General features: G+C 44.9%; 1 protein-coding gene across 1 annotated transcript in view; it reads right to left on the bottom strand.

The window, feature by feature from the left end:
• Positions 1-10,403, bottom strand: part of Ophn1 (oligophrenin 1) — a 297,092-nt gene extending 286,689 nt beyond the window's left edge. Inside the window, exons 1-2 of the mRNA XM_074062757.1 lie at positions 10,112-10,403; positions 9,812-9,969 (exon numbers count right to left, since the gene is read on the bottom strand). Of these exons, the coding sequence (XP_073918858.1) occupies positions 9,812-9,965 (154 nt within the window). The 5' untranslated portion in view covers positions 9,966-9,969; positions 10,112-10,403. The remainder of the gene's footprint in view (positions 1-9,811; positions 9,970-10,111) is intronic.
• Between the last annotated feature and the right edge of the window lie 3,609 nt (positions 10,404-14,012).

Here is a 14,012-nt window from a genome sequence, read left to right as displayed (position 1 = left end):
AGACAGGTGGTTTACAACTCTGCCTTGTATTTAGCCACAAGTGAGAAATTGGGACTCACTCAGGCCTTTTCTGGGAACATCTCTGGGCATATGGGCCTTCTAGATCCCTAGGAATATGAGTCTTTCAAACCCTCTGTGAACAACTCATTACCCCATTATTTCCTTTCTTTGAGTCAGGGTCTTGCCATACAGCCCAGGCTGGCATCAAACTCATGATCCTCCTACATGAGCCTCCTTAGTTCTGAGATGAGGCACATGGCTCATCTGTTTTTTAGGTTTGTTTTTTGTAATCTTTTTGGCCAGGGTCTTGTTTGCCCTGAGTGGTATGGAAGTCTCAGACATCTGTGATGTTAAACACCCTGGGGATAGTTTTTCCCACCAAGCTAACTCGATGTTAGGTGATGTAATAAGAACCCCTGTCCCAGGTGGTGATGGCTCACACCTATTATCCTAGTTACTCAGGAAGCAGAAATCAAAGGATGGCAGTTCAAAGCCAGCCCAGGCAAATAGTTTTCAAGACCCTAGCTCAAAAAAACCCTTCACAAAAAAAGAGCTGGTGGAGTGGCTCAAGGTGTAGGCCCTGAGTTCAAACCCCAGTACCATCCAAAAAAAAAAAAAGAAAGGAAAAACAAGAGAGAGAGAGAGAAAGGCCCTAGTGAATGGGGCTTTTCTAGCCATCTCTACAACAGATTAAGTTGTGACAAGGCTCTGAGTAGGGGCTTTTTGAGGAGCTATAAACCCACTCTTTCTCCTCCAGTACTGGAAGGCTGCTGGCTCTCATAGCTACTAGCATAGTTATGAAGCTGCTGATTTTCATAGTTACCCCAAAGCTAGATAGACAGGATGGGAAGCAGCATAAGTTAAATTGCCACAACCCTGCTGCTAGGGAGATTCAGCAGTTTTTCTTCAATAAACACTCCTCAGATTGTTGCAAGCCTCTGGTAAATTTCCAGTTCTAAAAATGTTGATTTGGACCATTTTCTTTACCAGTGTCTCTTGTTTTTATGGGGGAGAGGACTTTCAGGGTTCTTCACTCTACATTCTATCCAGGTACAATCTTAAAGAAATCTTTTTCCAGAGTGGCTGACAATTTGCCTACAGTGACACCCACTCCGAAGGAAGCAGTGCGTAAAGACCTTTTTTAAAAGATAGAAAAACTGTTGATAGCTGGTACCTTGAGGGTGGAGAAATGGGGAGCTGGGACACGGAAGGGCAGAAAAGAAGCCAGATGTGGTGGTACATGCCTGTGATCTCAGCAGCACTCAAGAGGGTTAGGCACAAGGATCACAAGTTTGAGGCCAGCCTGGCCTACATAGTGAGACCTTATCTCAAGAAAAGAGGGAAAAGGGTTACCATTTTGTACATTTTTGAATTTTGAACCATGTTCACATGTTACTATCCAAAAATATTTTAATATGTTTATAAAAGAAGAATGAAGCAGTGGGTGCTTCAGATTATCCTAAAGACTCCATGAGCTATCCTACATCCTGTCTGCTTCTGGGAAACTACCTATCCACTCGAACAGTAGTAAAACAGGTCTCTGACTTAGAAAGTCTCCCCCTTGTTTAACCTTTCTTGCAATAGACAATTGAATCACCATACTCTAGCTCCTTTTTCTCACCCAAGAAATCTCTACTTCAGAAGATGTGATAGAATATATATTGCACTCTGAACCTTCCTCTTCATAGCTCGTCTCATAATTGCAATGAAATTACTTAAGTGGATAATTAGGTATTTAATGTGTGCTCCAAGAGGGCAGAGCCTATGGCAGCCTTATTCATCACTGTATCCCAGCTCCCAGGACAGCACCTGGCAAACGTAGTAGGTACTCAGTAAATCCTTGTTGAATTAAATTCAATTGCATTTACCCTGTCCAAAGTTTAGCCCTAATGCAGGCCTGGTAAACCTTCATGAAGACCCTCTATCCCACTAGGTAAAAATCAACTTGAGATTTCCAGGGTTCTCTCCCGGAAAAATGTGTATCTTTTCAGATCCTCGTGAGCTTTGGGGAAACTTCTGTAGAAACTGATTAGAGAAACAGATGCCAGGTTAAACAAAAAGTTTTGGCTATGCTTTTAAAAAAATAAGGCTATAAAAACAAAGCTGAAAAGTAATTTTCCTTCATCATTCTTAAATCTTATTGGAAAACTTATCTTCTTGGGCAAAACAAGCTGAAACATTCCCTACCTCACCCACCACCACCTCCCCTAATAAATCATTTCACAAACGGTCACACTAAAACACTGGCTTGGTTCGCTATTCCACCCGACTCCCCGCAGCACCCTCATCCAGCTACTTGAGACTTCTAACAAGCAGGGCAATATTAGCTTCAAATCCGTAGCAAACAGCACACCCACTGCATGGATGGAGTTGCTCTGCACATCTAAAATACCTCCGTGTGCTGACTGGGATAATGACAGAATACCCACTAAGCAACAATGGATATTGTATCACCAACTCCACCCCATACACCATGACACTACACCCCTCAAAGGGATGGAAAGCTTTGCATTCCCTCACCATACAGGTACTCAGGACACAACTGAAAGGCATCAGGTTGACACCTCCCAAAAATCACTCAACAAGTGCACAAATAGGCCAGTGTGATTCAATTCATCTGCTCATGCTGGATATATCAGTTGCATATTTCCTTTGCCTACTTTTCTGGGGTAAAGAAAAGTTGGCTCTGAAATTTAGGACAGAATCAATTCAGGTCGTTTAACTATTTGAATAAGGTGGTGGTAACCAGAAAACAAAAAACGATACAACCAGAAGGAACCCTCCAGATCACTGACCAAAGCAAGGTGTGGTGGTTCACACCTGTAATCCCAGCACTCAGAAGGCCAGGCAGAAGGATGGTGAGTTAAAATCCAGTCTGGGCTACGTACCAAACCCCCCATCTCAAAATATAAAAAGAAAACAAAGCCGAGTATGATGGTGCGTGCTTGTAACCCCAACTACTCCAGCTACTCATTAGGCCAGAGATCATGAGTTCCAAGTCCAGCCTAGGCAAAGGTAGTGGTGAGACCCTGTCTCAGAAATCAATTCAAAACAGCAACAAAAAAGGGAGGCTCTGGGCATGGCACAAAGGCCAGCGCCACACAAAAAAATCACTGACCAAATCTCTAACTTCATAAATGGCAAAACTGAGGCTCACAAGTCAAAGACTTACCCAAGGTCATGCAGCCGGCTAGTGGCAGAATTGGAAACAACCCATCCTCCCAGGAATGCAATTACTCACCAGGTAGGGGCGCAGTTACCAAGGCAAGAGTTGAAAAGGCACCCCAAAAGGTGACCTTAATGCAAACATCTAAAACATTCATCTTTAAAAGCATAGAATGTAAGAAAGTGACTGTCTTTTTAAAAATTTAAGGCTATATTATTAAATCTATATGAATTTTATCATTTATATTATTTCCACTTCATCAGCTTTAGATACATTTTAGTATAGAATGTATGTTATGGATTCTTTTAAAGCAAAGTTTTCATTAGTCCAAGATGGCCTATATATGTGTGGTTATTTATACATATGTGCATGGGTTTAGTAACATAATTTTTCAGACATCTGTTTTATATATACACACAAACAAAGTATGTTATCCCTGGTTTTGAAAGGCTATTTTTAAATTGTTTGAATCTTTGTTTAACTAAACAATGTCATGCACACTAAAATAATGTGAAAATTTATGTAAGCATAAAAATAAGATCCCCTAATTGCTTTAATCATTCCTCTCTGAAATTGTTAAACCACAACATGCAATGCAAAAAATAGTAAGTCAAGGAAGACCTTTGCCCCTTCCCCATCTGTGTAAAGCCACAGACCTTGGGGCCCCCGTGACATGACCACCAAAACCACAGATCACTTTAACAGCAAAAGTATCAGCACCAAACCCAGCTATCTACCTGCCACATCCGGGGAGGTTTTGCTGTTACCCCATCATTCCACCTCTGCTAATCAGCAAGTGGTGTCCAGTCCTCAAAGAAGTCTTTTATGGGGGAAGGGGGTGTTATTGCGGTTTGAACTCAGAGCCTTATGCTTGCTAGGCAGGCACTCTACCACTTGAGCCACTCCACCAGCCCTGTTTTGTATTGGATATTTTCAAGATAGTCTCACAAACTATTTGCCCAGACTGGCTTCGAACCAAAATCCTCCTGATCTCTGCCTCCTGAGAAGTTGGGATTATAGGTGTGAGCCACTAGCGCCTGACCTCAAAAAAGTCTTTACTGAAGACTGTTGCCTTCCATTTTCCTAGTCCACTACAACCCAACACTCATAGAGTAGCAAAGCTAGATCACCTAGCTAGAGGTTGCACTCCGGGTGAATCTAGCTCATGAAAATGTTTTATTCAACTAACACAATTATATAAAAAAAAAACTAGGAATGTAAAGGCCTTATCAATGGCATGAGGCTGCTATTAGGGTTAGCCCTAATAACTCCAGCCCTATTAACCTGCTTCCAGCAGCATGTTTCTCTGTTCTCGCCTTAGCCTCTAACAGTCTTTAAGCCTGGAATTCTTGAATCCAGAGCAGGCATAATCAACAGTTACCAAAGCAAAACAAGCCAATGGGAAATGTGAGATATGTGTTCTACCCATAGGCACCTTGACCAGCTACCAGTAAGAATCCATGCAGGTCTTTTAGGTTAACTATATACTACAGCAAACTACAGCAGGTGAGGCAAAGCCAGCCTACTACCTATTTTGTGTGTTGCTCTCCCCCAGCAGAGCAAAGAGTGTTTTTTTTATATTTTTAAATGATTGGAAAAAATCAAAGGAATATTTCATGATATGTGAAAAGTATATAAAATTCACATTTCAGTGTCAGCAAATATTCTTATTCCTATTACTTGTTCTCTATGATACCTTTCTCACAACAATGAAAAAGATGAGTAATTGTCACAGACTGTATGGTCCTCAACACCTAAAAGATATGGCCCTTTACAGAAAAGGTGTGCCGACCCCAAGCTATATAAAAAAAAATTATAGCCAGGAATGGTGGCGCATGCCTGTAATCCCAGCACTTGGGAGGCTGAGGCAGAAAGATCACAAGTTGGAGGCCAGCTTATGTTACACAGTGAGACCCGCTCTCAAAAAAAAATGCTCCAAATTAAGTTAAAAAGTCACAAAATATTTGTGTTGGATTGCTAACACCTTATGTATCACTCTCCGATCGATCTGCCTAAAACACAGCTCAAACTAATCCCGTCCTACCAAAACCTTCTTTTCCAGACACCCTGCCATTGAAGTCTGAAATCCTTAACAGGCCCTAGATAGTCACACCTCAACCTTCCATTCCAACCTCATTTTGTGTAGCTCATATCCCAGATGACCTGAATTTTTTGTTGTCTCTTTGCACTCTCTGTCCATGAAATGCCAGTGTCATGTTATAAAATAAATAGGGCCTTTACAGTTGAGTCTAGGTTCTAATTCAGATTTGTCTCATTAATTCAGGAAGAAACTGAACTTTTTCTCATCTATAAAATGGTAATAATAACCGTGAGCTAGAGGTGTGGATCAGTGGTAGAGCCAAGAATTTGTGAGGCCCTGGATTCAATCCCCAGCCCTGCAAAAAAAATACTAACAATCCTTACCTCCTAAAACTGTTGCAATATGGAATGCCCCGCACATGGAACAGCCTAACCAGTGATAAGTGTTGCTAATTCTGCCCGGCTCCAATGCTACTTCTTCCTTTGCCTGTCCCTTGTCTTCCCAACAGGAAATGAGCCCTCCCTCTAATGCCACATTCATGTCCAGCTGTCCTTCTCTACAATGGCTCTGTCTATACCTACTACCTTATGTAACAGTGATTTCTACCCATGTCTTCTATCCCAGTGAGCCTAGGACTTTCCTGAGGGCAGTATCCATGTGTGACTCACTCTGTGTACCTCACAGTCCTCTGCACAATGACTGGAACACAGTATGTGCGCGAGTATTTACAGAATGAATGGCATGCGTTTGCTGAACCATATATAACTGGATCAGTAGCTCATGTTGCCTGGGGCTATAAGCGAGGGGCCACATCGCATGTTCTGAAAAATGCCCACCAAATCTCAGTAAGTGCAAGGACTGAAACTGACAACATAAAAACAAAGGACACAGGAAAGTGAGCAGGGCAGTCATCTTTCAGAATAATGGAGTTTTTCTCTTCCATTAGTTTAAGTCACAATCATCTTGGGCTTCAAAAATTAAAACTGATCAATTTAAAGCGAGAGAGGGAGTCAACCATTTCTCCGAGGAAGACAGGTTGAATATCACTCAAGACACCAATTTCCTCTAAGCATTGAGCTAAGTAAATCCAAATATTCAAACAGGACTTACGTTTAATGAATCAATCATCACACAGGGATGATTGTGACGGAGGCCTTATCTATAGCTCTGTACAAAACCAAACACAAGTGAGAGAAAGTGTGAAAATCAAGTTCTACTGGGGTGAACAACTTTAAGAAAAACCGCAGCTGATTTTTTCAGCAGTGTGCCAAGTCTCATTGGTTCCTAGAAACACTAGCTAGTTAAGTTGATGATTAGCTTAATTAAATAAAAATGTATCAATCATTTTCCTTTTTCTTTTTTTTTTTTTTTTGCGGTACTGGGGTTTGAACTCAGGGCTTACACTTTGAGCCGCTCTATCAGCCCTTTTTTGTGAAGCATTTTTTTCTAGATAGGGTCTCACAAACTATTTGCCCCGCTGGCTTTGAACTGAGATCCTCCTGATCGTTGCCTCCTGAGTAGCTAGGCGTGAGCCACTGGCACCCACCTCATTTTCCTTTTAATGCCAGCCTCCAGATGCCAAGATGGATCCAATCTACACACGTGAATACAAAACTCACTGCTGAGGCATGCCAGTGTAAGGAGTGACATTTTCCAACAAGATAACAGGAAAAAAGGGCTCTGCTTCCAACTACTTCTGCTTACGCCTTTTACTACATTTCAGTAACCTGAAGACATTATCAACAATGCACACAGCTTAGCCATTTCCATTTACGAAGCACTTTCAGAATCCACTAAGTCCCTTGAGCCTTACAACCACCCTGTGACATGGATATAATTACCATCATTTTTGGTTTTGGTGGTGCTGGGGTTTGAACTCAGGGCCTCACACTGGGTGGGCAGGGGCACTACCACTTGAGCCACTCCCCCAGCCCTGTTTTGTGTTGGGTATTTTCAAGACAGGATCTTGAGAACTATTTGCTGGCTTCAAACCAAGATCATCCTGATCTCTGCCTCCCCTAGGATGACAGGCATGAGCCACCGGTAACTGTCTACCACCACTTTCAACTGTACAAATTTACTGGGTGGAGTGTCATAATTCAATAATGTATACAGTGTCTGATGAGCAAAATGGGAATAGATAACATTTCCCTGTCCTTCAACATTCCTTTAAATTTTTTAATTATACCCACTTTACAGATGAAGTAAGTGCTTCACCAAGATGGGAAAGCCAGGACTGTACCCCAGGTCTTCTAACTGCAATTCCGGTGGTATTTTTTCATTTCCCTCCACACAAAGCAAGAGCACACCTTTGTTTCCTATCTACCCTACCTACTCTCAGGAAATAGCCCAGCTGGCACAGTGCGAGGAAGTAGAGTGGGAGGATAAACATTACTGTGGTCAAGACAGCGGGAAACATCCCACCTTTGCCTCTTGCTACTGAAGTGTTTACCATGCATGAGCTTAAAAAAAGCAACGGAGCACTGGTTGGCTTCTGGGTTTAACTCCCACCCATTCTATTCTTGGCTTTATATATATATATATACTTTGAAAGACAAAACCACCACAAATATCAAAGAGCCCCCTAGCCCAGAATATCCTTTGGATCTGTTGCCCATGTGTCAAGATTTGGGCTTGCATGATTGCTGATTCTTACCACTTTTAGCCTTAAAAAAGAAGGAAAGAATAAAAACTACTACTTGCTTCTAACTTACAAAACACTTGCCCTGCCGGGCACAGTGGCACACACCTGCAATTCCAGTACTTGGGAAACTGAGGCAGGGGGATTGAAAGTTTGCAGCCAGTCTGGGATACATAGTAAGACACTGTCTCAAAAAAACCCAGAGCTGAGATGTAGCTCCATAGTAAAGCACTTGCCTAGCATGCTTGAGGTCCTGGGTTTGAACCACCGCACCACACACACACACACACACACACACACACACACACAAATTGCCTTTCTCACAAATGTTTTAATGAACCATGTTTTTTTCTTGCAAATCTTAATCTCTCTGATATACCTTATCTGGTCATTTTTAAACACAAACACTTTCCTAGAGTTTATGATGATCTTCAATTGACCATAGATATTGCACCAAGCGGTCTGGTATAAGAAAAAACCAACCCAACCATTCCCCCTTCTTCCAGTGAACCTTCACCTTTCCAGCTATTTCTATGGCACAACCTGCATATCCTTAAGTTCTCAGTGAACTCTACGAAGTGCAGACACACCCCAAAGCCTGGCCTAAGGGTCAGCATTTCAAATACCCCATCTTGAAGGTACTACCAGGAGTTTCCTCCTGACCAGGCCACAATAGGAAAAAACTATCAAATGATCAAACTCAAACAATCTGCAGGAATTTGAAAGAGTTTTTACACTCTGACCAGAATTGGACACGTGCAGGAAAAGCACAAATTCCTAGGGACAAATCAGAAGAGCTGCACAAGAAAGAGCAGCTGGTCACAGTTACCATCATGCCTCACTTCTAAGGCTCTCTCTGCTCTTGCTCAGTTGCATCTACCTAATCAGGTCCCCACACTGGATCTGGATACAGTGCTTTGGGGATAAACTCACTCAGAAAAAGGTGTAGGCATTGAGGGACACATTTGCCTTTTTTTTCACAACCATCTTTTCCACCAAGAAGAGAAAAAATTAATGATCACTGCACTCAATCATTACCCTCCATTCTTCTGGATATACCCTTTGGCACAAAGGGTTGGCTTGCTTGCACTCTCCTTGGGACTGTTTATTATTCTTTCTTTTCCTCCAAGCCTCCTGCCAACCAGCAGAAATGAAAACCTCCACACACAGAAAGGGAGGGGAAGAGAGTCCCATAGCTGAGTCAGCTGTGACCACTGGACAACCCAAGCTAGGTGAGGTTCCTCCAACACGGAGGCCCCCAACCCTATCCATGTATTTGACTCCCCTGGGCCTGGGCTCCTTGTGCCAGGAAGCAGACAGCTCTTTGTTCCACAAGGAAGCAGAATTCATTGGCATGTGAAGCCAACCAATAATCCTCCACTTAACCTGACCTTGACCTAAGCCACAGGTCAGTATGTTAAAGTATAAAAAAATGACGAGGGCAAAGGTGTTTTCCTTAGAAAATAATTTGACATGGGTAATGTTTTATTGCCCCCACCACCACCACCACTTATCTGTAGTAACCAGAGGCCAGGACAAAATCCTTACTCAAGCTGCTGGTGTTAATTCCCAATTCTTTCGGAAGGGCTGGGGCAGTTCTGTGCTTAGCTTGGATGTCGTCTTGTCCCAGACAGAGGTACTGTACATGTCTGACACTACAGGAGGACAGTCCATTTGAAAAAATCATCTGCTTTAGTAAGGGTGATTGCAAAGCAAGAGGGTCCCTGGCCCCGCTACAGATGTCTTTAAGGTCAAAGTCACTAAAGGGAAAGGCCCAAAGTTTTGGTTGTATCTGCCACGTTCCACTACTACTGACCGCACTCCCAAGGGGTGGGAAACCCGTTAGCCTCAAAGACCTGGGTGGAGAATCGCCCCACGTCCTCCCTTCCCTCTGTGGTGTAGAAAGACTTGAAGGGCACAGCCACGGGCTCAGGGAACAAGCTTCTGGAAGCCTTCCACTTACTTCTCATAGCACTGATAAGCGCGTTGCCGTCTTTGATCACGTCTTTGATGAATTTGTTGGTCCTCTCCAGCTCCTGCTCATAACACTTGAGCCTCTCGCGGAAATCCGGGCTATCCAGGTAGCAGTCGCTGAACTCCAGCGGGGGATGCCCCATGGTTCTGATGGCGGGGATTGGGGGAGAGAGAAAAGACACAAAGACCGAGAGCATCAGTGGCACAGCGAGAGGAGTGGACCGGGTGGACTTGAGTGCGGGACCCGCTTAGGATCCTCCTAGCCCCCCTCCCTTCGGAGGACAGGTACCTGTTCCAAAGAAAGTCCTGGGGCGCGCTGGCGGGTGCGTACGAGGAACGTGCGGACGCGAGTGGCTTCGAGGGCCGGGGAGGGCTTACAAATGCAGCCTAGCAGGCAGCATGTCCCCTAGACATCGCCTCCCCAGCCAGGCGGCAGAAACCGCAGCCCAAGTGGCCTCCGGAGCGCGACCGGATCCTTCCAGAGCACTTGCAAACGTGACACTTGGGCCCGCCCAGGGTGTAGGCGGGGGTGAGCGCCAGGGCTGGAGCCGCCTCTCCCCTGCGCTCCTCGCTCCTCGCTCCCGGCTCAGCGAGCTGCCGATCGCTCCCGCCGCGGAGCTCCACGGGCAGCCGGGAGGGTCGGCTCCCCTCCCCCGTGCTGGCCCGCGCCCCGCCCCGCGCGGCGCCGCGAAGCCCCCGCGCCCCGCGCCACCGCTCGGGCTCGTGCCTCCTGGTCGCCCTGCGATCCTCGGCTTTCGTGATCTGGCCCCGCAGGCTGCGGAGACTTCCCGGGCCCCTGCCGTCTTGTTAGGCTCCGCAAGGGTTAAGTCCGGGCGGCACGGAAACGTTGCCTTCCTCCACTGACGCCCAAGCGGGAAGAGGAGGGCGCACAATAGGCACGGTAGCCCGGCGCTTCCCTGCGGAAACTGGGGAGCAGTCGGCGCCCTAGGACTCCCGCTGGAAAGCGTGGCGGCCTGGGAGATGTAGTCTTTGAGTTCGCAAGGCCGTGACTCCTCCCTGCGGTCTCCCCAGCACCCCGCTCTCCCACCTCGGCATTCCCAGCCTGCCCCAGGCTCCCGGGCAGCGCCCAGCCCCGAGGGTGCGCGCTGTGTCTCCGCCGCTGCAGCCAGACCCGGGAGGAAGGGGCGATGGCAGCCGTCTCTCACTTCCCACCACTTGACCGCACAGCCTCCTCTTCCCTCCTCTCCTCCCACCCTTCCTCTGATCTCCCAACTTCTTTTCCTCTTTCCTTTCCCATTTCTCCTGGCTCAAGGCGCTAATTCCCATGGCCTTGACTCCCGCTGCAGGCTCAGAAGCTGCCAAAGAGAGGGAGGCCCGAAGTAGGACTTCACTTTTTCCTGAGTAGGGCCTCAGCGTGGTGTTGGCGCGCCAAGTCATTGCATGGGCTGATGACTAAAGCATATGATTTTCCGAGTGTTAATGGAACCCCTAGAAGGAGAATGATATTTGTCTTACAATTGCCCTAAGAAGACTCTTGTTCCTCGTCCACTGTGGGACAACGGGGGGGGGGGGGGGGGGGGGCTATTCTTGAAGGCGGCTGCCCGCAGACGGAGTAGCTATCGGCTCGAAAAACTGAAAAATAAACCAGGTGCTGGTGGCTCACGCCTGTAATCCTAGCTACTCAGGAGGCAGACATTAAGAGGATCGAGGTTCAAAGGCAGCCCAAACAGTTCTTGAAACCCTATCTCAAAAATATCCAACACACAAACAGGGGTTGTGGAGTGGCTCAAGTAGTAAGGACACCTGCCTTGAAAACGCGAGGCCCTGAATTCAAGCCCCAGTACCACGAAAAAGAAAGAAAGAAAACTGAAAAATAGTGTGCACTGGGGCAGAAAAATAGCATTTGACTTTTTGAAAGTGTCTACATTAAGTTGCCCTGTGAAGACAGCCAAGAAAAAGCCAGAACTGAAGAGAATTGTAAATAGAGTAATAATGGCTGACCTACCTGCGTTAGTATCCTGTTGCTGCTGTGACAAATGACCACCAACTTAGTGACTTAAATTAACATAACCTTATTAATCCTACAGCTATGACTACAGCCATCAAAAATGAGCCTCACTGGGCATTTTAGCATCTTGATTTTACAAAATGTCAGAATGGTTTGTGCTTTTTCCAGCTTCTAGAAAGTGACCCCATTCTCTGACTCAGTCCCCATCCCTGTCTTCAAAACTACCAATGGCCAGTCAAGTCTTTCTCATACTTTGTCACTATGACTCCGACTCCCCTGCCTCCCCCTTTCCTTTTAAGGATCCTTGTAACTACTCTGGGTCCACACAATAATCCAGGATCACCACATCATCTCATGATCCTTAATTTAATCACATCTACAAAGTCCTTTCTGCCAAGTAAGACAACATATTCCCAGGTTCCACGAAGATCTTGGGGAGGTGTTCTTCCTGCCACACAACCTACAAGCCTATTAATCCTCAAAACAACCCAGTGAGGCCGGTACCATTATTATTATACCCATTTAAAAACGAGGTGGACTTGCTCAAGGACTCAAGGCTAGTTAAGTGGCAGTGCTTGAACTTACACCTAGCCTGACTGGTTCTAGAGGCACCATTCTACCACTACTGTAGAACTGAGAGTCCAATGAGGAGATGTTCTTTTAAAATTAGGAAGTAGGCACATTCCAGGGAAGGACTGTATCCCCTGCCTTTATTTTTTTCTTTTAGTTACAGTGTGGGGGATGGAACCCAGAGTCTTGGACATGCTAGGCAAGTGCTCTACCACTGAGCTACCTGAGCTACATCCTTGGCCCTATTTCCTTTGTTTTTTTGGTTTTTTACATTTGATCTTAGCCAAAAGGCTGAGAAGCATTTAAAAAAAAAAAGGTTAACATATGCTGGGGCTGTAACACAGTTTGTAGAGCATTCACCCAGCATGTGAAAATCCTGGGTGTGATCCCCAACACTGCATCAATAAATAAATAAATTTTTAAAAGGTTGTCTTATGGGGAGATACCCAAAATGGGCTTAAGTGCACCATGGGAATAGAAACACGGGTACTAAAGGAAGGTGTCCAGTAAACTGGCATATGGTCTTTCACTCCACCAAGTTTCCTTTTAGCATCGACTCAGTCCATAACCATTTTTGAGACAGTCTTGCTATGTAGCCCAGGCTGCTCTTGAACTCATGATCCTCCTGCCTCGGCCTCCCAAGTGCTGGCATTACAGTCTGTGTCACCATATGCAGCGTCATACATATTTTTAAATGCCTGCTGTATGTTCTGAGCTATAGACCCCACACATACATGTTCATCACTGTGAAAATCGCCACTGACATTAATGATGCCAGGTACAATCATGCTAACTTCCTATATTCAAATCATTTTACAGCCATCTGTGCTGTCCTTTGCCTGAACAATGGAAGCACAGAGAAAAACAAGTGCCTTGGACTAAATGCCAGAGAGGAAAGAGGTTTAAAATTAGATGTCAGTCTCTCAGATAATAGCTGCCGCACTGAGCACTACCCTAGATATTTTGCGTGCCTCATCCATAATCCTTACAATAGCTCTACATGTCTATGTCATGTATTACTTTTTTTTTTCAATTTGGGGGATAGAACCTGGGGCCTTGCCCATGCTAGGCAAGTGCTCTACCACTGACCTGCATCCCCAGCCCTTGCTTTTTGTATACAGAGTCTTCCTATGCAGCTCAAGCTGACCTCAAACTCTCAATCCTCCTGCCTCAGCCTCATGAGTGCTGGGATTACAGGCATGTGCCACCATGCCCAGCTCTTTTAAAGATGTTTAAGTTGACTCCCACCTTCAAACACTTCAAAATGTAAATGCTTATTTAACACTCAAAAACATTATATTCTTACCTTTTTTCTCCTTGAAATCAGATACCCGTTACATTCTCCCCACAGAACTTTATCCTGACATCATGTATTTTTATACTTGAAAGTCGTCTATTGATTGGTTACATATTGAATTCCTCTGCCACAAAAATAGGTCCATAAATAGAAATTAAATTCTGCTTATTTCCTTGTGGCCATAAGACACCAAGTATAAAAAAGGTCTTCTGAGTTGAGTTATAATTGCAATTATGAGTATAAAATACATTTTAAAGTAACGTACAAACATTATATATTGTGATTATTATTGTTCAGCATGAAATTTTATTGGAAAGGCAACTCTCAGAGAGATAAATGGGGAAGCCACAGGTT

This window comes from Castor canadensis, chromosome X (assembly GCF_047511655.1).
Source record: "Castor canadensis chromosome X, mCasCan1.hap1v2, whole genome shotgun sequence".
Classification (NCBI taxonomy): Eukaryota; Metazoa; Chordata; class Mammalia; order Rodentia; family Castoridae; genus Castor; species Castor canadensis.
Note: the sequence above shows the minus strand (reverse complement) of the source record. Positions and strands in the feature narration are given on the sequence as shown.